The sequence below is a fragment of the Sciurus vulgaris genome (genome assembly GCF_902686455.1).
Source record: "Sciurus vulgaris genome assembly, chromosome: 3".
Classification (NCBI taxonomy): domain Eukaryota; kingdom Metazoa; phylum Chordata; class Mammalia; order Rodentia; family Sciuridae; genus Sciurus; species Sciurus vulgaris.
In genome coordinates, this window is record NC_136463.1 from 183,243,793 (window position 1) to 183,267,652 (window position 23,860).

A 23,860-nucleotide genomic window follows, 5' to 3' on the forward strand; every position below is an offset into this window, starting at 1 on the left:
TAGAATACTGTTTAGGGACTCAACTAAAATCTGAGAGGAAGCTTCACAATAGGATATAGGAAGAAAGATAGTCAGAGGCAAGAGAGAACAGAGAGCATGAGAAAACCTGCAGAGAACTGCTCTGATGGAAGCAAAAGTTCCCATTAGATCTGGATTCACATACAAAGTACACCACAAAGACAGAATTCAGAAAGTTTACTCACCATTTATCTACTACTGTTAGTCAAATACCAAAAAGGTGATGAGCAGTTGGCCACATAATGGGTAAGTGATTTCTATGAAATAAATGTTGTGCCTCCACCAGATTCTTAGCTCCTGTACTTCTGTATTCACAACTTTCTCCCCAATCTCAAACCACAGCCAGTCATTAAACCTGCACGTAGCAAGTATCTGAAAATATACTTGTACTTATAATTACTTATTGTGAGAAGGAAACATTTGAACGTATTGAGACTCTAAGACAAAACTAGAAGAAGTCAAACAACATGACACACCAGCATTGCTTTTTTCCCTCTACAGCTGATAACTTCCTCAGGGCTCTTCATACCTCGTCGCTGGTCCACCCGAAGCTGTTGGTGAGCTCCACCGTGGATGCAGCTTCCTGGTCTAAGAGCAGAAGTTGAGCAAACAAGCGCTGCAACTGCAAAGGTATGACTCGAACCTGGGTGAGAAACAAATGCATTTCGGAATGAACTCTTTCAAGTGCCGGGTGAGGGTTCTTCAAAGCAATGTATGCCAGTTTTCTCTTATTTCTTTGTTCATTTAGGAGAAAGTTCAACAACTACTCACTTTAAAGGGAGACCTAATTAAAATTCGGTTATTTGAAAATTCTAATTCAATTCAAAAAGTCGTGTTATCTGGAGTTTTCTACCTCGATATAGTTCAGGTAAATATTAAAACACACACAGGCCCTAATAATCCACCCAAGTGATCATAGACTGATAAATATCTCTGGAACAGATATATGTCAAAAGATGAATGAAGGAACTTTCCAGGGACACATCTCTCACTCATGTATGTTTATAAAGCAACAGCAGCATTACATCTGGGAAGGTAAATCTTGTTTGGAAGGAAAATTTCACTGCTAGTAGAATATAGATCACTTTATGAAAATAAAGACCATATTTGGTAATAAATAAAATAACTGCTTTCTGTGAACAAGGAACTTAATTCCTTAAGAAACATTTCCTCAATACTCCAAAACACCCCAATAAATTGGATTTACTACCTTTGCATCAGGTTTATCCTTATCCTCTAAAGAACCAAGTTCTTCTGGACCAAGAGAAAATAAAGCTTCTAAAAAAAAAAAAAGTAGAATCAAATTTCATTTTAAAAAAAAATGTTTAGAAAGCTAAGACTACCATAAGGTAAAGTTAGTTAAAGATTCAGAAATATGATTGCTACAATGTTTACATCCTTAATCTACACATTTTGTTTTCTTTTAATGTTTTTAACCACCAACTCTAAGAAAATAAAGTGACATGCTAAGGTTTCACAATAGGAGAGCCATAAAAAAAAAATTCATTTCTACCCAGGAAACTACTAACAGTCACATTAACTCTTTGCTTCCCATTGCCTATGGCAGGAGGACCCAAAAGCCAGGAGGAACCTTAAGAAACATACAAATGTTGTAAATGTGTATTTTCACATGTAGGCCTGCCAATGGGCCTTTCATAGGTGGGACTATCTTTTACCTGGAGATTGCGCCCTTCCTTTCTTTGATGTGAAAACATCTTTTCCATGTTGAGGTTAATAACCTCATGGCAGATGGTAGTAGTGATCCTACCTAGAAAAAGAAGCTGGCAGCCCCTGGCCAGTCTCCAGAAATTTTTTTTATAATCCAACATGTAAATTGATGACCCAATGGGGAAATAACTGAATTTTTTGAGAAGTCTCTATACAAACTGGCAGAAATTCCTTCAGAGAAACTTGGCTACATTCCAGGGAGATTAGGAGGGGGTGTGTGTGTCTCTACTGAAAACCCCAGCTGCTCTAGCAATTACTGTGGTAAAAGTTATATTCCCCACTAGTAGTGGGACTGGGCAAAAAAGAACTACAAATCGACAGGTTACAGCACAAAACCATACAAGGTCTTTTATGATCCTCTCTCACGACACTCTTGTGGGAGAGTGTACCAGGAGGACAATGGAACCTGATGTAGCCTTACTCCTTAAAACACTGTTCCAAAAACTTTAAGTTTTCTCCTCCAGTGCTCTGTAGTCCTTATTGTTTCCAAATCACAACCCCCACCTTGTCTGTATCAGAATCACGCTAAGCTGTATAGGAGTGTACATGCCACACAATGATGTCAACCATGTGCCTGGCCAGCCAAGAGGAAGCTGACCTGTGACTCTCCACCCTACTCCTACCTTCTGGTACTCTCCATGACCTGTTTCATCCCCTCGCCTTCCTCCTCAGCCTCTCCTTGTAGTTACTTTTCTACTTCAAGTTGCCCTTTAACTTCAACCACATTAAAACATGGAAAAGTTTTATCCCTCTTAGGAATCTGGTTATTAGTGCTGAAAATTTCTAAGAGTGGAATTACTGACTGCATCAGGGAGATATTTTTATGGAAATGGGGTCAAGGACGAGAGACACCACTCTTAAATCCTACATGCAATTTAATCCATTAAAACAGTCTTGGGAAGGAGACAATGGTAATATTTACTGAATCTATGGAGAAGGAAGTCTTTCTAAGCTTAGAAACAGAAGACATCTTTAAGATTCAATAAACTGGGTGGTGGTGGGAAGGGGCACACAGCACTCAGATCTATGATGACTAAGGTTTCTATTCTCACAATATGGAGACCCTGTGAAGAACAGAGCTACGAAGTCAAGTGACAATTGGGGATGTCCAAATTAGAGCCACGTGACAGCAAAACAATGCTCATTCTAGAAGCAAAGGAACATAGATGCTAAGAATCATGTGGAGGAAGCTGCAAACATGTAGAGACAGGGGCAAAAAATCAAGGGTCCAGTGAATTCAGAGTTGATTTCTGGGAGAGTCCTTTTATCCTCACAATAAATTCCCTTTTTAATATAGCTAATCCCATGCACTAAGATCCATGGATCTTTGGAATTCAGAATTTCTAAATTTTAGGCATATGAAGGAAGTGTTATGTATATTACTTTTCATTCCCAGCAGGGTCTGGGACACACAGTGTTCATTAATCAAGCAGATTAGTATTCCTGCAATAAATATCTGAGTATTCACCCAAGTGAGATAAGTAAGGACTCTGAATAGCTTCATACTGGGTCAGGTTCTGAGGGTAAAGAAATTCAAGACAGATCAGATCAGGGTCAGAGCTTTCTGGATTTCAGAAATGCAGACAAACAACCATGAATGTGTATAAATAATGTGATATTCCTTCCCACTCTAAATGTCAGAATATATTGTTCAGTAAACTAGGATTAAGTGTTTGCTACTTTGGAGAAAGTTTTCAACTCAAAATATAAATAACAATAATGAATTCTGCTACTAGTGATAGAATTGTCTTTATGTTGTATACTTTAAATTATAGGAAGAAAATATATTGTCTTATTTTTAATTTTGTGATCAAACACTATATTCACACAGAATATATTTACAGTAATTTAAGCATCACATTTCTCTGCAGAGAGTAACATCCATTCTTCTTATATCTGCCATAATACAAATACTGTGGATTACATCTTTAAGATCCTTTGTCTATTTGTGATTTTGTATAATTAATTACACGTAAAGTGGATCGCACATATTACTATTCAAATGTATGTAACATAGCATACCTCTGAATTCAGGTGTGAAATGAAGAGTCTGAAGAAGGGAATTGAGGTAACATGTTCCACCCTGATTTCTGATTCCACTTAAATTGGTGAATTCTCTAGGAGCAGGTGGCTCCAAAGCTTTAGTCTTTAATTTCTTCCCTTTTCCATACTGATTATTTGACACACTGGAATAATCCTCTTCAAATAGGTCCCCAAACATTGTGAAACCAAATACTATCCTTTAAAAAGAAATGATGTTATACAAATGCTTTTATTTAAAAAAAAATAAGCTTTCCCCAGATCTTCCTACCTTACACTTAGGTTGTCCATTTTGTTACTGTTCTTTTGAACATATGCAGTTTTTGTTTTGGAAACAGCAAAATCTGAATTTTTTTTTTCATGTCTGCCAGCATCCTAACCAACTTGTGTGACCGTTGGCAAGTTATTTAGCCTGTTTTATAGGTAAAATGGGATACCAGTATGTCCTATAGGGGTCATTGAAACACATGACATAATAGGAGAAGGGCACTTAGCACACACAGTTGGGCCCACAATAAATGAAGGCTACTTTCAAAACGGCCTATTTGCATCACCAAGTGAAATGAAAGCCCATCACCAAACCTAGTCCCCCCAGTGGGGTGGTTCTGAGAACTGGCAGGGGCCTTGGGACCATCGATTGCTTACTAAAATCTCTGCGTCTCGCGCTCCTCAGGACTTGGTACCAGAGCATATTTAAATGACAAAATGGATCAAATCAACCGTCTTCACAGCAGTTTAGAATATTGTCCCCAAGCTGGAGAGTAGGGAGGAGGTCTCTGGGGGAAGGAAGACTGCCACGCACGTGGTGCGCTCTCGAGGTCCTCCGGTCACTTCGCCGAGAGGAACATGAGCCCTGGGACCCAGGTGACCTGCGCCTAACTGTACACCGACTGTGGCAGAGGGTCACTTGGTGACGAGAAACACAAAGCGCCCAGCAGGTTCCAAGTGACAGGAAGCCGCGAAGTGCAATTATCCTTTTCAACTCATTCCTCAGAAAAAAAGCACAGAAGTGCAACTCCAGAGTCTGGCCTGGAGGTCAAAGTCTGGATTCCCGGCTCCCGCACTCCACGGCCGAGGTTCGGGCCCTCCGACCCTCCAGCCCTGCGCGGGACACTGGCCCGCAACCACCAACTCCACGCCGAGCGCGCCGCGTCCCCGGGCAGGCCCGGCCGCTCTCCGCTCGCCCTAGCCAGACCGCGCCGCCACACCATCGCTAGCTTCCCACGTCCCTCCCGGATCCCCGGGCGCTGGTTCCACTTACTGCCTAATGCACAGACCCCCACCCCAGCCAGAACTCGAAGGGACTTGACGCGCCCCAGGTGGGAGCTGCCATGTTGGCGAGGGCGGGTCTCCGAAAACGCAGGTATCAGCACGCGCCGCGCCTCCCAGGGTGCCCCGCGCGCGCGCCGCGCCTCCCAGGGTGCCCCGCGCGCGCGCCGCGCCTCCCAGGGTGCCCCGAAACTTTGTACCTTCCTCAGTGTTTATTTCGTCTTCACGAATTGTAAGTAATGTACGTGAGAGTGCACTAAACGTAAAAAACCCTCACAATGTTCTCCTTTTTCCCACTGAGCACTTTCTGTGAGCTGTTTCTAGACTCCACTTCCGGAATTAAGTTGATTTTTTTTTTTCTTTCCTTGAACCAGGGCTGTGTGCATGCTGGGTAAGCACTCTACAACTGAGCTATACTGCCACCCCCAAACCCCCTAAAGTAGATTTTTGAGTACTTTTTATTTGTTCTTTTTAGATATACATAACAGTAGAGTGTATTTGATATATTATACAAACATAACTTATTTTGCAGTATTGATTTTTGTATTTTGCGATTATTCTAAATTTACTTAGGAGATTTTTGTAGTTTCTGTTGGAATTTCAACATTGCTGGTCATGCTATCTGGGAATGAGACAATTTTACTATTACTTTCAGATCTGAATGGGATTTCTTTCTTTCTTGTGCTCGAGCGCTCTGGGTTACACCTCCAAAACAAGGATGGACCCGAGTGGTCAGAGCATCCATCCTGGACTTCAGTCTCATCTGAACAGTAAAGAATTCATTCATTTGCCGTTGAATGTGATGTCAGCTGTGGGCTTTTCTAAGATGCCCTTTGATTAGTTAATTTCTTTTCCTAGTTTGCAGAGAACTTTTTATTAGTAATGCATTTTGGTTTTTATAAACAGTTCTTTTGTGCCTATTGAGCTGATTCCATGGTTTACTTTTTTGGATTATTTATACAGTGTATAACCTTGGTTTTCTTTTTAAAAACTGTTATTTTTGATTCTGGTAAAATATATATCATATAGAATTTGCCTTCTTGCCCATGTTAAAAGTCTGCTGCAGTAGTAGGAGTGTACTTAATACCATCCACCCCCATCCATATACAAAACCGTCATTTCCCAAACTGAAACTATGCACCTATTAAACAGTAACTCCACATTCCCTCCTCTTCCCAGACACTGAAAACCAGCATTCCACTCTGCAACTTTACAAACATGACTTGTGGATACCTTATATAAGTTGAGCCATATCGTATTGGTCTTTTTGTGACTTGCTGATTTATGTACCATATTTTCAAGGTTTGTCCCTTTTGTAGAATGTTCGAGAATTTCCTTTTTTTATTTTCCCACATTTTTAAATTGGTGCATTATAGTTATAGCATTATAGTGCTCACCTGAGAAGGTATGTAAACCACCCAATGCAGTAGAGTCCAAAGCAGCAAACTGTCCTGGTGTGAGTTCTCTGTGTTCTCTCTGTCCCTGTGTGTTTCTCTGTATTTTCTCCCTTAGTGTGGGTCCTGTGGAAGGAGGGTGGAAACATGAAGAATACATGCCCTGTGACCACATGGAGTGCTCAGTAGAGTGTGGGAGAGAAGCACATGGAGCCCTGAAGGAAGGCCCATGGGTCATGGCCCACAGCAGAGGTCTCAATCTCTGGCTAGGACATGACATCATGGCTCAGCAAACACTGACTGGGTGACACCACTGCTCTGGAGGTGTCAAGAGAAAGCGAGTCACCACAGATGGCAGCCATGCTGGATGAAATCCCTGGCATGGTCCATGGAGTGGACTCTCAATCCTGTTGCAGCATCTCAGAGCTTCAGAAGGGTTGGAAATGGAGCCTGAATCCTGCTGAAAGTGGAAGAGACGGCAGCAGTGCACGTCCATGTCACACTGTCAGGAACCACAGTTTCATTGCCAGGGAGCAGGTGGGGCTAAGGGACTTCCAGGTGCTCCTTGAAGCTGGACCTCCCATTTTATTCTGAGCAGAGTCTTCAGTGCTCTGAAGATGAAGTCCCGGTTTCATTTAGGAGAAATTCCAAAATGCAGTCTTTCTTGAGGTTTGCCTTTTCATCCTTCTAGATGACCAAGTCCCAATTTTTTGCTTAATCATCCTGTTACTAAAGTCACATTGTGTTTCAGGGCATGCTGCTGCTTCAAGGCAAAGATCATGAGCTATCCTAACCCTGGAAAACATACAAGCAGGGTAGGTCAATGGATGTTATTCATTAATCAAGACTCTTCTGAGAAAATCATTGGCAGTGGGTGTCATATATTTCCACAAATTCTGAATACACCCCAACTCTTCTGGTATTTAAGTGCCTGCACTTCTTCCGCCTACTGTATGCCTTGGGCTTTGTATCCAAGCAGCTGGATTGCTGGGCTTCAGCTTCCCATGGCTCCTGCTCTTTTGCCTGCCCCCCTTCCTCTGTGTGTGTGTCTGCTGCTGGCATCTGGCTTTGCCCAGGCAGGCAAGCTGCTGGTGGTGCCCATGGATGGCAGCCCCTGGTTGAACATGCGCTCGATTGTGGAGAAACTCATCCACAGAGGGCACGAGGTGGTTGCTGTCATGCCAGAGGTGAGTTGGCAACTGGGGAAGGCATCCAATATTACAGTGAAGACTTACTCAACTTCTTACGCTCTGGAGGACTTGGATCATGAGTTCAAGGTTTTTGCTGAAACTCAGTGGAAATCTCTGGAAGAAGGTATGTATGGTCTAGCAATGGGTTCATCTAAAGGATTTTTTGACATCACATTTTCAAGGTGTAGGAGTTTGTTTAATGACAAGAAATTAGTGGACTTCTTAAAGAAGAGCTCTTTTGATGCAGTGTTTCTGGATCCTTTTGATGTGTGTGGCTTGGTTGTTGCCAAATACTTTTCACTTCCATCCGTGGTCTTCACCAGGGGAGTATACTGCCACTATGTTGAAGAAGGTGCTCAGTGCCCCAGTCCTCTGTCTTATGTTCCCAGACATTTCATGAAGGTTTCAGGTACCATGACTTTCAAGGAGAGAGTAGAGAACCATATAAACCGATTGGGGGAGCTTTTATTTTGCCCCCATTTTTTCAAAACTGCCTTGGAAATCGCCTCTGAAGTTCTCCAAACACCTGTCACACCATATGATCTCTTCAGCCAAGTATCTATTTGGTTACTACGAATTGACTTTGTTTTGGTTGATGCCAGACCTGTGATGCCCAACATGATCTTCGTTGGTGGAATCAACTGCCATCAGGGGAAGCCACTGCCCAAGGTACGTTGTGTCTCTGGCACACAGAGGAAACCTGGCTTTGGGCGTTAAGAAAGATTCTTACTGAGCTGTGGCTTGTTATTTGCATTCATTGCATCTGGAATTTCTTCCTGGGTTAACAATTGTTTTGTGCCTGTTCCTTAACCGTGGGTTAGCAAATTTTATAAAGCTGGCCTCGTTGACATTGATGTGCATAGCAGTGATGGAATTTATGTCACTTCTAAGCTCCATTTCTAGTAGTGCTTCAGAAGAATCCTGAGAAACACATTAGGATGTGAACCATTCACTTTTGCCAATCCTATAGGAAAGTGTTCTGAGCAGTTTTGTCTGTATTTTTTCCTGTTTTGAAATTTCTGTATATGTATTCCTGCATCTACTGCAAACTTTGCACCTGTTTTATTAAATAATATCTATTAATGAAGTGTAATGAGTTCTTTAGTTTGCATGTCACTCGCCAATGTATTGCAGACATGTTCACAGTCCAGTACTTATAAAGTCAACATTTTCATTCAGCTAATTGCATTGAAAGCTTTGAATACCATTTTCTTTTGAAACAACCAATAGTGATAGGTAGTGACACTGTTTGTGCTCTTTGCCTCTTTGAACAAGACTGCAGTGACCATTCTGAAATGTTTTCTTCCCACTCCCCTGTTTCATATTCTTGCTGTTTTCTTTGTACCCTGGGAGTGTCCTAGGAGTAGAGCTGCTGGTCAGATGCTGTGCTCCTGTTACGTTTAAACAGCCTGCAGGGTCTTGAGCACCGGCCCTCTTTGATCAGCCGTGTATGAGAGCTGTAGCTTTTACATACGTTCTCCAGGTCCAGGTGTGGTAACTTGTAAGTTTTGTCGATTTTCTGGGCAACATATTGAGTGTAACTGCTTCAGTTTTTGCTTCCTGTTTCCACAGATATGTTGGGCATTTGCATTTCTTCTCTTGGGAATTTCTTTTTCTTTCTTTTTTTTTTTTTTTTTGCAGTGCTGGGGATCGAACCCAGGGCCTTGAGCATGCAAGGCAAGCACTCTACCGACTGAGCTATCTCCCCAGCCCATCTTGGGAATTTCATATTCACATTTGTTAGCCATTTTTCTTATAGCTTCTGTCTTTTCATAACTAGTTTCTCCAGTCGTCTATTTGGATATTGACACAGCTTTTTAATATGTGCTGTGAGTAAATTTTCAGGAGCTGCTCTTCATCTTTTATGGTGTAGGATTTTCAATTTTGTGGCGTTAAAGTGGTCAAGGTTTTCTTTAAGAGTTTCTGGATCTGAACTTGTGTATGTCTTTCCTGACCTGAGATGTGAAAACAGTTTTCCACATCATGTTTCATTTTTGTCAACTCTTCCTGTATAGCTACCTTTTTTCATTTGCAAAGAGTCCTTTAAGTACACAGTTCAAGCATCTAATTTTATTAGTTTCCTGCAAGTATAGTCTGATGTCCCAAAATCTTTTGGTCCTAATTCCTTTCTTCATCCATTACACTGAACTGCAATATGTATATTTGTTTTTATTTTTTGTGCTCAGCACTCTCCGTTTTGTCCCATTGACTTACCTACTTATAAGGCACTACCATGTTCTGAGTGAGTTGGTCTGTGATAAACTTAAATACGTATGTCTCACTGTTTATCTGAATGTTCGTGGTGATGACATTATGTATGCTGCTTCATAAAGGGTTAGATTGTTTTGTTGAGGTCCACAAAAAAAAAAAACAATTTGTGTTAATATGAAATTCAACGTTTTCATTGAAACATTGGCACATTTTTTGTTTTTTCTTCCTTTTCAGGAAGATGTATTCCCTTTTACACATTCCAGGGTTTTTTTTGTTTGTTTGTTTGTTTGTTTGTTTGTTTGTTTTAGCTACAATTAGGTGTTTACATTTAGTTATTTCACAAAATCTGTGTGGTCTAATCATCTGGAAGAATTGTATCTATTTACACAAATTAGCGTCATTGAATTGGCTTATATCAGAACCTGCCTAGGGTGAATTTATTTCTGAGGTGATTTTTTTATTGGTCCATATAACTATATAATTGTGGGACTTACATATTTACACATGGTCGTCACATAATTCGTCAGTTTCATTTCCCTGTTTGTTTCCTTTCCCTCCCTCCCTTCCTCCTCCTGGTCACTGTTCTTTACCCTACTGGTTTTAAAATGTCCATCATCAAAATGTTCATTTGATTTATATAATCATTTTATCTTCCTTCTTAAAATATATTTCTAGGCATTTTATTATTTGTGTACAGGGCAAGTTTTATTTGTTTTAAACTGGTTATTGGTAGTTAAAGGACAGCTTCTGTGCATTTATTTAATATCTCGTTATATACCTCTATTTTTCTTAGCTTGTAAGATTGATTTGGTGTGTAATAGCATATGCAAGTCATTCCCTCTGCTGGTGTTTCCATCACTTATTTTCCTTTTATTGAAATAAGTGATTGTATTACTGGTCCAGGCACTTGACATGGGTATTCAGTCACTTGCAACAGAAGAAATCTTGATAAATACAAAAGAAATGTTCTTGGCAAATGCATAGTGGCCAATTCCTGGTTGAACATTTCATATATTATCTAGTATATTCTTAGGGATGATCTATGCATTTTTATCTGTGGTTCTGGCTTTTGGCCTGCTAAATACACTTTGTAACAGAGTCCCATCCTCTCCCATGCTGGTGGGTGTTTGTGCAGGGTTTCTGTTCATTTTCACTGGTGGGAATGTGCCCTGGGAGACCATGCTTTTGGGCATGTTAAAGCTAGGTGTGGCTTTCTGCTCTTGGGAAGACCAAGCAAGGAGAGCAAGTTGCAGGATCTTAACAAGCTGAGTCATTCAACAGGCCCTTCTCCCTTTTACTCTGTCAGCACTGTGCCCATCACCAAGAGGCACTGCCTGTGCTCTTGCCCTCTGCCCTGGGGGTGGGGCCCTGCACCTTGCTGAACCTACAGTGAGTTCAGGGTCGCTCAGTGCGTCACCTGAGGGTTTTAGGGATACAGGATCTCTCTATATACTACCATCATTTAGAAGTGCCTATAAAACATTAAACTTTGAACCATGTTTCCAATGTGTGTTTTTATGTATAACACATTTAAAAAAATAAAACACTTGTTTTTATATGTGTATTAAAGGATATATATGGATGCAAACTCTTATACATTGGGAGACACTATACACTTATAAATATAATGCAAGCACAATTCTCAAAGAGGAATTCAGATCTCAGAGGGCCCTTTGATTAGGAGCCTGGGTACAGCCCAGGTACACTGTAGAAATTTTCATCCAGAGAGCTATGGAGTGTTTGTGTTTCTGTCTTTTTGTTCATACCGGCAGAGTATCTCTTAAAAATCAAACAATGTTTGTGTTGCTGGAGAACAGGAACCATATTTAACCAGAAGAACACAGTGATGTTAGTGTGTGTTACTCTGTGTGTGTGTGTGTGTATGTGCTTGAAGGGCATGTTGTTTGTGTGTCTTGGGTCCTGCAGAGGGGGTTTTGAGGATGGTGTCCTGTAACAAAATTCCGTGAGTCTATCCAGAGGAATTATATCCAAGGGTTTCATTGAATTTGGGCGGGGGCAGGGACCAGGGATTGAACTCAGTGGCACTCGACCACCGAGCCACATCCCCAGCCATATTTTGTATTTTTTTTTTTTTTTTTTTTAGAGACAGGTTCTCACTGAGTTGCTTAGGACCTTGCTAAGTTGCTGAGTGTGACTTTGAACTCGCAAACTTCCTGCCTCAGCCTCCATTACAGTTGTGTGCCACTGAGCCCGGCTTCACTGAATCTTTAACAAGGCACAGGTCATCATTTGAAGAATGTTAGAAGTGTTTTAATGGGGGGAGGGGGAAGCAGTTACTCCCAGTCTTTTGCAATTAGTAATGCAGTCCCACTGGGAGGAAGTCAGGGTAGTTCTAGATGTGGAAATTTGGGAGTTGGCTGCAGTTATCTAGTAGTAAGGATAAGTCCTCATCCCATTTCTCTCATATTTTAGTTCCATTCCACAATCCAATTTCTAAAATAGCTATTTGTGTTTAGCCCAGGACCTCTCACCAAGATTATATGTTTAACATTTTTTCAGTTTTCAAACATACACAAAGGAGACTATGTCCTGAACATCTATATATCCATCTTTAGATAAAATGAATTTTAATATCGTGCTGTACCAATTTATCTGTTCACATTCCTCTGTCTTAATTTTTTTTTAATTGTCAATTTTGTAAAGGAAATCCATGATATCCCTAAATAATTTCCTAAATGGAAAAAAATTACCTATATAACCACAATATCCTTTTTACACTTAGTAAAATCAGTTATTCTAGAATATCATCTATATCGCACTGCATAATTAAATTTCCTCAAGGACCTCCAAATTTTCTGCTTGACATTGATGAATGGAATATGACTGAGAATTCAGAAGTAAATCCACACGTATTCACCTAATCGATTTTTTTTTTTTTTTACTAGAGTGCCAAGACCTCTCAACTGGGAAACTGTTAGTCTCATCAACAGATGTTGTCAGAATCACTAAGTATGAACATGAAAAGGAATGAAGTTGGGTCCTCACTTCACGCAGTATTTAAAAATTAGCTTCAAGTGAATCTAAGCCTTCAGTAGGAAAAGTGAAACTTTACTCTTAGAAGAGAACATAGTGTTGAATATTCATGAGCTTGGCAATAGTGCCTCAGGTATGGCACAAAAAGCACAAGAAACAACAATAACCAAAAGTAATTTCTACTTCATCAAGATAAAAACCTTTGGCATTAAATGCCACACACAAGAGAGTGAAAAGGTAGCCCCCGGAAGGAAAGTACTTGCAAATCACATATCTGATAAGTTTTAGTATCTAAAACAGCTGAAATGACCCAGTTTAAAAAATGGGTAATGTCTCTCCAAGTAAGTTATAGAACTGAATGATAAACTAGAAAAGTTGCTCAAGAACATTAGTTATCAGTGAAGTGCAAGTAGATACCATAAGAACCCATTTACCTACAAGGGTGACAACACTTAAAAAAAAAAAGCAAGTAAAATAAGTGTTGAGGATGTGGAGAAATGAGATCCCTCATGCATTGCCCACCAGCATGTAATGTGGTACAGCCACTGTGGAAGTGAAGGGGCAACTCCTTCCTAAGAGGTTCTTTTCATTTCTGTAATAGCTGCAACTGCTCCTTCAGCTTCTGTTATTTTGCTGCTCAGTGGCTGTGAGAGGGACCAGAGCTGCCTGGAGAAGGGGGGAGGGATCACGCTACTTGCATGAAAAGTCTTGAGACCCAGAAGTCTGTACTGTATAAAAGATAAGTGAGAACAAAGGGCTGTGCTCAGCTTTTGGAGAAGACCACTGAGCCTGCACCAGTCTGAACAAACATTGCTCTTCTGCATCTCCAAGTGCCACTTGTCTCTTTCCATTGCTGTGATTTTCTGTATTTTCTGAAGCAGAAGCAGTTTGTGGTTCCCTCATAGGTGAAACAGAAATACCATATGCCCAGAAAGTCCACTCCCAAGTACCTGCCCCAAATTAAAAGCAGGTTCCGAAGTACAGGCTTGTATGAGTGTTTGTGGGAGCAGAGTTCATAGCAGTGACAAGGCAGAACAACCTCAGACATCTCAGCAGAACAGATGAAAAAACAGGCATTCAAGCAGAACAGCACACACCTGCAAACAGAAGTGAAGTGTGGGTACATGCTACACAACGTGAGTCCTGCAAACACCAAAGGCCACACATGTCGTTCTAGTTATAAAAATACCCAGGATAGGCGAGTCCAGAGACAGCAGAGATGAGGGGGCAGGGAATGGGGAGCTATTGCTTCATGGGCAAAGGATTTCCTTTGGATGATGAAAATCTAGAACTAGAGAGTGGTAGTCACACAGATTGTGAGTGTCCTCAATGCCACAGAATTCTTCACTTTAAAATGGTGCAGATGGGGTTTCAAGATGGCGGACTAGAGGGTGGCTGCATTTCATGTTGCTCCATGACTCAGGATTCAAAAGAGGAGATATTGAGAGACTTGGGACCAACTGAAAGCAGCTGGGTGAGTCTCTCCCGTTGGGGAGGCGTCCCGGATGGGGCGGTAGTCCCGGAACGCAGGGAACTGTGTGAAGTAGAGCTGCCCGGCGAGACGCCCCTCCCCCCGCTGGAGCAGTGAACTCGGACAACTGGGAGCGTCGTAGAGGAGGCCGCTCAGCACAGCGCTGGACTCGGAGCAACCACTGGGGCTCCGGTGGCTGCCCAGGGGAGGAGCGGCGAGGAGAGCTGCGTGGACTCAGAACACCGGGGCCTGCCCTGAGGAGGAGGAGGAGCATGGCCGCTTGGATTCGGAGTGACTGCACCAGAGCTAAAGGCGGTTGCCAGAGGAGGAGCGGCACAGCGAGCTGTTTGGACTCAGACCACATCTGAACACCGGGACCTGCCCTGAGGACGAGGAGGAGGAGGAGCGCGGCCACTTGGATTCGGAGTGACTGCACCAGAGCTACAGGCGGTTGCCAGAGGAGGAGCGGCGCAGCGAGCTGTTTGGACTCAGACCACTTCTGAACACCGGGGCCTGCCCTGAGTAGGAGGAGGAGGAGGAGGAGCGCAGTGGGTCATTTGGACTCGCAGGGACTGCATTAGAGCTCCAGGCGGCTGCTCAGAGGAGGAGGCGATTGGTGAGTTGTTTGGACTTAAAGCGACCACTCCTGAACACAGGGGGGCTGCCTGGAGGAGAAGTGCGGTGGGTCGCTTGGTCTCGAGTGGCCGCACCAGAGCTCCGGGCGGCTGCCCAGAGGAGGTGTGCAGCGTGTCACGTGGATTAAGAGCCGCTCAGAGCGACCGCTCCTGAACACCCGGGGGGTTACCTGGAGGAGGAGGAGGAACGGGGCGGGTCACTTCCACTCGGAGTGATTGCCCAGGGCTACGGGCAGTTTGTGGGAGGAGGAGGCACGCAGTGAGTTGCTTGGACTCCTAGTGACCGCACCGGAACACCGGGCGGCTGTCTGGAGGAAGAGGCATGCGGCGGGTCTCTGGGACTCAGAGCGATTGTACGGGGCCCCAGGTGGCTGCTCAGAGGAGGGGCCGCATAGCCAGGCGATTAGGTGTAGAGCAGGGTACCAGGATCTAGGAGACTTCTTGGTGGAAGAGCCGCACAGACACACGCTTAGGGGCGGAGCGAAAGTTCCAGGACTGCGGGCAGATTCTCTGAGGAGGGGCAGCCTAAGGAGATTCATCTGCGAAGGATGAGGCTCCCAGGCCCAGGAGGTAGGGCCGGGCCCCCGGGAACATTGCAGAGGAAGGCAGCCCAGCCCAGGTGGTAGCTGTAAATTGAGGGGAACCTCTAGGAGGGGAACTGACCAGCGAGACCTCCCCACCGGGTGAGTCTTCCCTGCCAGGTGAGGTTTCCCCACAAGGACGGTAAAACCAGAGACACAGGCCCAAACAGGCCTTGCCTTAGCCCGCAGCCTAGTTCCCCTTTGGATGACCATTGGTCAACAAGTGGAGGCACCTCTGCCCACTAGCAGGGAATATACCCCACCTGAAGGCCACCACTCCTAGAGAGGCAGCTTCCTTGTGGAGCACCGCATTATCAACTTCCTCCAAGACTTCAGCCTACTGAAGGCTAAGAGGGGATATATATAGAAATCTTCAGGGACATTGGAAGTCAATAGAGGAAATCTGCAATATCTCTGCGGTCCACTGATACCTGAACAATATGAGAAAACAAGGAAAGAAAATGCCGCAAACAAATCTAGATGTTACATCAATAAAACCCAATGACAGCATGGCAGAAGAAATGACAGAAAAGGAGTTCAGAATGTACATAATTAAAATGATCAGGGAAGCAAACGATGAGATGAAAGAGCAAATGCACACACTGAATGATGAGATGAAAGAGCAAATGCAGGCATTGAATGATTGCACCAATCGACAGTTAAAAGAGCAAATGCAGGAAGCAAAAGATCATTTCAATAAAGAGTTAGAGATATTGAAAAAAAAAAACATACAGAAATCCTTGACATGAAGGAAACAATAAACCAAATTAAGACCTCCATAGAAAGCATATCCAGTAGGATAGAACACCTGGAAGACAGAACCTCAGACATTGAAGACAAAATATTTAACCTTGAAAACAAAGTTGAACAGAGAAGATGGTAAGAAATCATGAACACAATCTACAAGAACTATGGGATATCATGAAAAGGCCAAATTTAAGAATCATTGGGATTGAGGAAGGCCTAGAGAAACAAACCAAAGGAATGAACAATCTATTCCATGAAATAATATCAGAAAATTTCCCAAATCTGAAGAATGAAATGGAAAATCAAGTTCAAGAGGCTTATAGGACTCCAAATACACAAAATTACAACAGGCCCACACCAAGGCACATTATAATGAAAATACCTAACATACAAAATACAGACAGAATTTTAAAGGCTGTGAGAGAAAAGAACCAAATTACATTCAGGGGGAAACCAATACGGATATCAGCAGATTTTTCAATCCAGACCCTAAAAGCTAGAAGGGCCTGGAACAACATTTTTCAAGCCCTGAAAGAAAATGGATGCCAATGAAGAATCTTATACCCAGCAAAACTTACCTTCAAATTTGATGATGAAATAAAATCCTTCCATGATGAACAAAAGCTTAAAGAATTTACAAAAAGAAAGCCAGCATTGCAGAACATTCTCAGCAAAATATTCCATGAGGAAGAGATGAAAAACAAAGAAGCAAATCAGCAAAGGGAGGAATTATCCTAAAGGAATTGTCAAATAAAGGAGGAAACAAGTTGTGTCAAATAAATAAATAAAATTTAAAAAATGAACCAAATGACCGGAAAACCAAATCATATCTCAATAATAACCCTGAATGTTAATGGCCTGAATTCATCAATCAAAAGACATAGACTGGCAGATTGGATTAAAAAGAAAGATCCAACAATATGTTGCCTACAAGAGACTCACCTCATAGAAAAAGATACCCATAGACTAAAAGTGAAAGGATGGGGAAAAACATACCATGCACATGGACTCAGCAAAAAAGCTGGAGTATCCATCCTCATTTCAGATAATGTGGACTTCAAGCCAAAGTTAGTCAGAAGGGATAAAGAAGGTCATTTCATACTGCTTAAGGGAAGCATAAATCAGCAAGATATAACAATCATAAACATCTATGCCCCAAACAGTGGCTCATCCATGTATGTCAAACAAATCCTTCTCAATTTCAGAAACCAAATAGACCATAACACAATAATACTAGGTGATTTTAACACGCCTCTCTCACCACTGGACAGGTCTTCCAGACAAAAATTGAACAAAGAAACCATAGATCTCAATAACACAATCAATAATTTAGACTTAACGGACATTTATAGAATATACCATCCAACCAAGAGCGAATACACTTTCTTCTCAGCAGCACATGGATCCTTCTCTAAAATAGACCATATATTATGCCACAAAGCTAATGTTAGCAAATACAAGAAGATAGAGACACTAGCATGTATTCTATCAGATCATAATGGATTGATTGAAGTTAGAAATAAATGAAAGAGTAAAACACAGAAACTATTCCAACATCTGGAGATTAAACAATATGCTATTATATGATGAATGGATAACAGAAAATATTAGGAAGGAAATTAAAAAATTCTTAGAGGTAAATGAGAACAAAGAAACATTATATCAAAATGTCTGGGACACTATGAAAGCAGTACTTAGAGGGAAATTTATTTCATGGAGCGCATTTAATAAAAGAAGTAAAACTGAACAAATAAACGACCTAACACTACAGCTCAAAGCCCTAGAAAAAGAAAAACAGAACAGCACCAAAAGTAGTAGAAGACAGGAAATAGTTAAACTCAGAGCTGAAATCAATGAAATTGAAACAAAAGAAACAATACAAAAAATTGACAAATAGTTGGTTCTTCGAAAAAATAAACAAAATTGATAAACCTTTAGCCACACTAACAAAGAGAAGATGAGAGAAAACCCAAATCACTAAAATTCGGAATGAACAGGGAAATATCACAACAGACAGGATTGAAATACAAAACATAATTAGAAGCTATTTTGTAAATCTATACTCCAACAAAACAGAAAATTTCGAAGACATCAACAGGTTGCTAGAGATATATGAATTGCCTAAATTGAACGAGGAGGACATACACAATTTAAATAGACCAATTTCAAGTTCTGAAATAGAAGAAGTCATCAAAAGCCTACCAACAAAGAAAAGTCCGGGACCAGATGGGTTCTCAGCCGAGTTCTACAAAACCTTTAAAGAAGAGCTCATTCCAATACTTCTCAAAGTATTCCATAAAATAGAAGAGGAGGGAACCCTCCCAAACTCATTCTATGAAGCCAATATCACATTGATACCTAAACCAGACAGAGACTCATCAAGGAAAGAAAATTTCAGACCAATATCCTTAATGAACATCGACGCAAAAATTCTCAACAAAATTTTAGCAAATCGCATACAAAAACATATTAAAAACATAGTGCACCATGATCAAGTGGGTTTCATCCCAGGGATGCAAGGTTGGTTCAACATCAGGAAATCAATAAATGTAATTCAACATATCAATAGACTTAAAGTCAAGAATCACATGATTATTTCAATAGATGCAGAAAAAGCATTTGATAAAATACAGCACCCCTTCATGCTCAAAACACTAGAAAAAATAGGGATAGTGGGAACATTCCTTAACTTTGTAAAGGCCATTTATGCTAAGCCCATGGCTAATATCATTCTAAATGGAGAAAAACTGAAAGCATTCCCCCTAAAAACTGGAACAAGGCAGGGATGCCCTGTTTCACCACTACTATTCAACATCATTCTTGAGACTCTAGCCAGAGCAATTAGACAAACCAACGAAATTAAAGGGATACGAATTGGAAAAGAAGAACTCAAACTATCCCTGTTCGCTGATGACATGATTATATATTTAGAGGAACCTGGAAATTCCACCAGAAAACTCTTAGAACTCATAAGTGAATTCAGTAAAGTAGCAGGTTACAAGATCAATGCTCATAAATCCAACGCATTTTTATACATAAGTGATGAATCTTCAGAAAGAGAAATTAGGAAAACTACCCCATTCACAATAGCCTCAAAAAAAATAAAATAAAATACTTGGGAATCAATCTCACAAAAGAGGTGAAAGACCTCTACAATGAGAACTATACAACACTAAAGAAAGAAATTAATGCACACCTTAGAAGATGGAAAGATCTTCCATGTTCTTGGATAGGCAGAATTAATATTGTCAAAATGGCCATACTACCTAACGTGCTATACAAATTCAATGCAATTCCAATTAAAATCCCAATGATGTACCTTACAGAAATAGAGCAAGCAATTATGAAATTCATCTGGAAGAATAAGAAACCCAGAATAGCTAAAGCAATCCTTAGCAGGAAGAGTGAAACAGGGGGTATTGCAATACCAGATCTTCAACTCTACTACAAAGCAATAGTAACAAAAACAGCATGGTATTGGTACCAAAATAGAAAGGTAGATCAATGGTACAGAATAGAGGACACGGACACAAACCCAAATAAATACAATTTTCTCATACTAGACAAAGGGGCCAAAAATATGCAATGGAGAAAAGATAGCCTCTTCAACAAATGGTGCTGGGAGAATTGGAAATCCATATGCAACAGAATGAAACTAAACCCATATCTCTCACCCTGCACAAAACTAAACTCAACATGGATTAAGGACCTCGGAATCAGACCAGAGACCCTGCAGATTATAGAAGAAAAAGTAGGTCCAGATCTTCAACATGTCGGCTTAGGATCAGACTTCCTTAACAGGACTCCCATAGCACAAGAAATAAAAGCAAGAATCAATAACTGGGATAGATTCAAACTAAAAAGCTTTCTCTCAGCAAAGGAAACTATCAGCAATGCGAAGAAAGAGCCTACAGAGTGGGAGAATATCTTTGCCAATCATACTTCAGATAGACCACTAATCTCCAGAATCTATAAAGAACTCAAAAAACTCTACTCCAAGAATACAAATAATCCAGTCGACAAATGGGCTAAGGAAATGAATAGACACTTCACAGAAGAAGATCTACAAGCAATCAACAAACATATGGAAAAAATGTTCAACATCTCTAGTAATAAGAGAAATGCAAATCAAAACTACCCTAAGATTCCATCTCACCCCAATTAGAATGGCGATTATCAAGAATACAAACAACAACAGGTGTTGGCGAGGATGTGGGGAGAAAGGTACACTCATACATTGCTGGTGGGGCTGTAAATTAGTGCAGCCACTCTGGAAAGCAGTGTGGAGATTCCTTAGAAAACTTGGAATGGACCCACCATTTGACCCAGTTATCCCACTCCTTGGCCTATACCCAAAGGACTTAAAATCAGCATACTCCAGAGATACAGCCACATCAATGTTCATAGCTGCTCAATTCACAATAGCCAGACTGTGGAACCAACCTAGATGTCCTTCAATTGATGAGTGGATAAAGAAACTGTGGTATATATATACAATAGAATATTACTCAGCCATAAAGAATGATAAAATTATGGCATTTGCAGTCAAATGGATGAAATTGGAGAATATCATGCTAAGTGAGATAAGCCAATCTCAAAAAGCCAAAGGACGAATGATATCGCTAATAAGTGGATAATGACACATAATGGGGGGAGGGAGGGGTTAGTGTTAGGGTTAGAGTTAGGGTTAGGGAGGGGGGCAAGTATGGAGGAAGGAAGGACTGTATAGAGGGAAAAGAGGGGATGGAGGGGTGAGGGGAAGGGAAAAAATAACAGAATGAATCAAACAACATTACTCTATGTAAATTTATGATTGCACAAATGGTATGCCTTTACGCTATGTGCAAACAGAGAAACAACATGTATCCCATTTGTTTACAATAAAAAAAATTATAAAAAAAAGATATTTAAGAAGAAAAAAATTTTTAAAAAAATGGTACAGATGGGAATATTTTGCCAGGTATATATTACCCCTGTTTAAAAAGAGAGAGGAAAATGTGTCTTGTAAGAGTTCTTTTGTTTGCATGAGGACACAAACCTTTTTTTCACATTATCTTATTTTTCTAACTTTCTTTAAATTCATCACAGCATAATAATTATATATATATATATACATATATATAATTGGAATTCACTGTGGTATGGTCATACATGGACAAAGCATAATTTGGTAGATTTTATTCTTCAGTACTTACCTATATCCTCTTTTCCTCCTTCTCTCTCGATCACCTACTCTGGAGTCTTTCTATTTTTCCCAACATCCATTTTTTTAAAAGAATTCCTTTTATGTTTTTCTCTCCAGCTTGCACATATGAGAGAATAATGATAATGTTGGAAGGAGATCAGTAGAGCAAGTTGATCAAGGGGATGGGGGAGGGGAGGGAGGGGGCACACTGGAGAGGAGGTTGATAAGTCATGTTATGTGCATGTTAGAATATGGCAATGTAATTCCAGTATTATGTGTAATTATAATGCCCAATAACAAATTTTAAAAATGTGTCATAGCATCTATCCTTTTATAAAGTGGAGTTGAGATCCCCCCTCACCCCATAGGACCCTATTGCAGTGGTCCCTGGCTTATCACCTTGTTCCCTTTGAATAAAGCGTGCCTGATTGCCTTCAAAAATGAATTAGGTTTTAAAAATGAACTAAATGTTTAAAATGCTGTGACTACTCTCTACTGAGTTGGTGTCCTATGAGCAGTCCTCACCCTAGTGCCTACCTCTCCAGCTCATCAGTGCCCCTCCGAATGCTCTGGCCACACTGCCTCCTTCTGGTCTCTCAAACCACCACATTCTACTCTCCTTTGCAGGTGTCATGCCTGCTACTCACTCTCTCAGTCCCCTTTCTCCCATTCACAGCTGACCTAAATTCACTTATTATTTTGATTCTGGTTCCAACCCTATGTCTTCTGGACACTGTCCATGATCCCCAGAGAGGGCTACACATTCTAGTGACAGACTGCCGTGCTGCCTAATGCACCTTTTCATACTATTATCATGTGAAAACCAGTACATTCCTTCGCACCTCTCTGCAGAGTGCCTTTACCCATTCTAGTGCTCTAACTCCATGAGGGCCCAAACCACACTTGTCAAAATCTTGGGCCAGCAGATTGGGGCACTGCCATGAAGAGTCCAGTGCAGAACAGTAGGGGTGGAAATCCTTGCCAGTGGCCTATCTTCTGTGCAACTGCTTTTCCAAAACTCAAATCTACTGTCAGGAAAGGCAGGCGTGGGGTTCCCATGGTTTGTAAGGGGATTAGATTTTACAGGGTGAGAGGGGTGACTTGTTCCCAGTCTCTGGAAATAACAACACTTCGTCGGGCATCAGATGGAATTCTGTCTCCTCGGTGGGGCTCAGCAGAATCTGTGATGCTTTCCTCACAAGAAGAACAGAAAAATGCCTGTGGGTATAATTCTAGGTTCTCCTTGTTCCTCATGATTAAAGGATTGAATGGAAACCTGGACTATAAAGGAAGATACAGCCCCATTCCTGGTGGAGAGAGGTAGTTACAAGTTTAATTAGTGTTTGAAAAAGAGGAAAGGAAACACTGGCAAGTGAGTTTGAGTTTTCTCCTCTCAGGAAGGAGGTAGTAAAGGGAATCTTGTGCATCTTTTCCAAAGCTATTCTGGTCTGCCTGATGAACTGCACAGTAGAGACCTCAGGGATTACCCTGAAGGAATAACTGTCCAGTGCATACTTCAGTTCCCAGGTTTGGGATGGAAGGTCAGAAACTATTGGGATTGTGCTGGAACCCAAGTATAGGATGCCAGTTTAGAATCTGCAGTGATGGGATATGCGGGCACCTTCCCCCACTGACTTGGCTGGCTTTGTTGGTGGGATCTGATGGCGAAGCAGGAGTAGCTGGGTGGAGGCTGTTACCACTGGGCAACACAGAAGAGGATTAGGGATATATGACCCTAATAGGGACTGTAGACATGCTTAGCATCTTGTCTGATAACACATTCTGCACAAAGGTAAGAAGATACTTGTGTTCCTCAAGAACATCATCAAATGACAAGACAGGGATGTCCTCTTTCAACACTTCTATTCAACATTGTCCTCAAAACTCTAGCCAGAGCAATTAGGCAGACTAAAGAAATTAAAGGGATACGAATAGGAAAAGAGGAACTTAAGCTGTCACTATTTGCTGGTGACATGATTCTATATTTAGAGGATCCAAAAACCTCCTCCAGAAAACTTCTGGACCTCATCAATGAATTCAGCAAAATAGCAGGCTATAAAGTCAACACACATAAATCTAAAACATTTTTATATGCCAGCGACGAAAGAGCTGAAAGGGAAATGAGGAAAACAACCCCATTTGCAATAACCTTAAAAAACAAATAAAATACTTTGAAATCAATCTAACCAAAGAGGTAAAAGCTCTCTACAATGAAAACTACAAAACATTGAAGAAAGAAATAAAGGAAGAACTTAGAAGATGGAAAGATCTCCCATGTTCTTGGACAGGCAGAATTAATATTATCAAAATGGCCATACTACCAAAAGTGCTATACAGATTCAATGCAATTGCAATTAAAATCCCAATGACGTACCTTACAGAAATAAAACAGTCATG

At 41.2% G+C, this 23,860-nt stretch overlaps 2 protein-coding genes across 8 annotated transcripts in view; one reads left to right on the forward strand and one right to left on the reverse strand.

Annotated features, from left to right (window-relative positions):
* USP40 (ubiquitin specific peptidase 40) overlaps positions 1-5,228 on the reverse strand; it is a 79,823-nt gene extending 74,595 nt beyond the window's left edge. For 3 of the 5 annotated variants that reach the window (XR_013762622.1, XM_079132252.1, XM_079132254.1), the window contains exons 1-4: positions 5,048-5,168; positions 3,769-3,986; positions 1,229-1,296; positions 548-661 (exon numbers count right to left, since the gene is read on the reverse strand). Coding sequence is in view for 3 of the 5 variants with exons in the window: in XM_079132252.1 (XP_078988378.1) it covers positions 548-661; positions 1,229-1,296; positions 3,769-3,967 (381 nt within the window). In the remaining 2 variants the exon portion in view is untranslated. Of the gene's footprint in view, positions 1-547; positions 662-1,228; positions 1,297-3,768; positions 3,987-5,047 lie in introns of those variants that run through there. The other 2 variants (XM_079132250.1, XM_079132251.1) reach the window with 2 other exon arrangements.
* Positions 5,229-5,611: 383 nt separating this feature from the next.
* Positions 5,612-13,917, forward strand: LOC306656731 (UDP-glucuronosyltransferase 1A9-like). Of its 3 annotated transcripts, none has more exons than XR_013762623.1 (3): positions 5,612-8,308; positions 12,759-12,977; positions 13,446-13,917. XR_013762623.1 is itself a non-coding variant. In XM_079132292.1 (2 exons), the coding sequence occupies exons 1-2, from the start codon at positions 7,229-7,231 to the stop codon at positions 12,840-12,842; spliced, it is 1,164 nt and encodes a 387-aa protein (XP_078988418.1). In that variant the 5' UTR covers positions 5,612-7,228; the 3' UTR covers positions 12,843-13,917. The 3 variants fall into 3 exon arrangements, 1 of the variants encoding a protein (XP_078988418.1); XR_013762624.1 differs by having other exon boundaries at positions 12,759-12,911; XM_079132292.1 differs by having other exon boundaries at positions 12,759-13,917.
* The last annotated feature ends 9,943 nt before the right edge of the window (positions 13,918-23,860 follow it).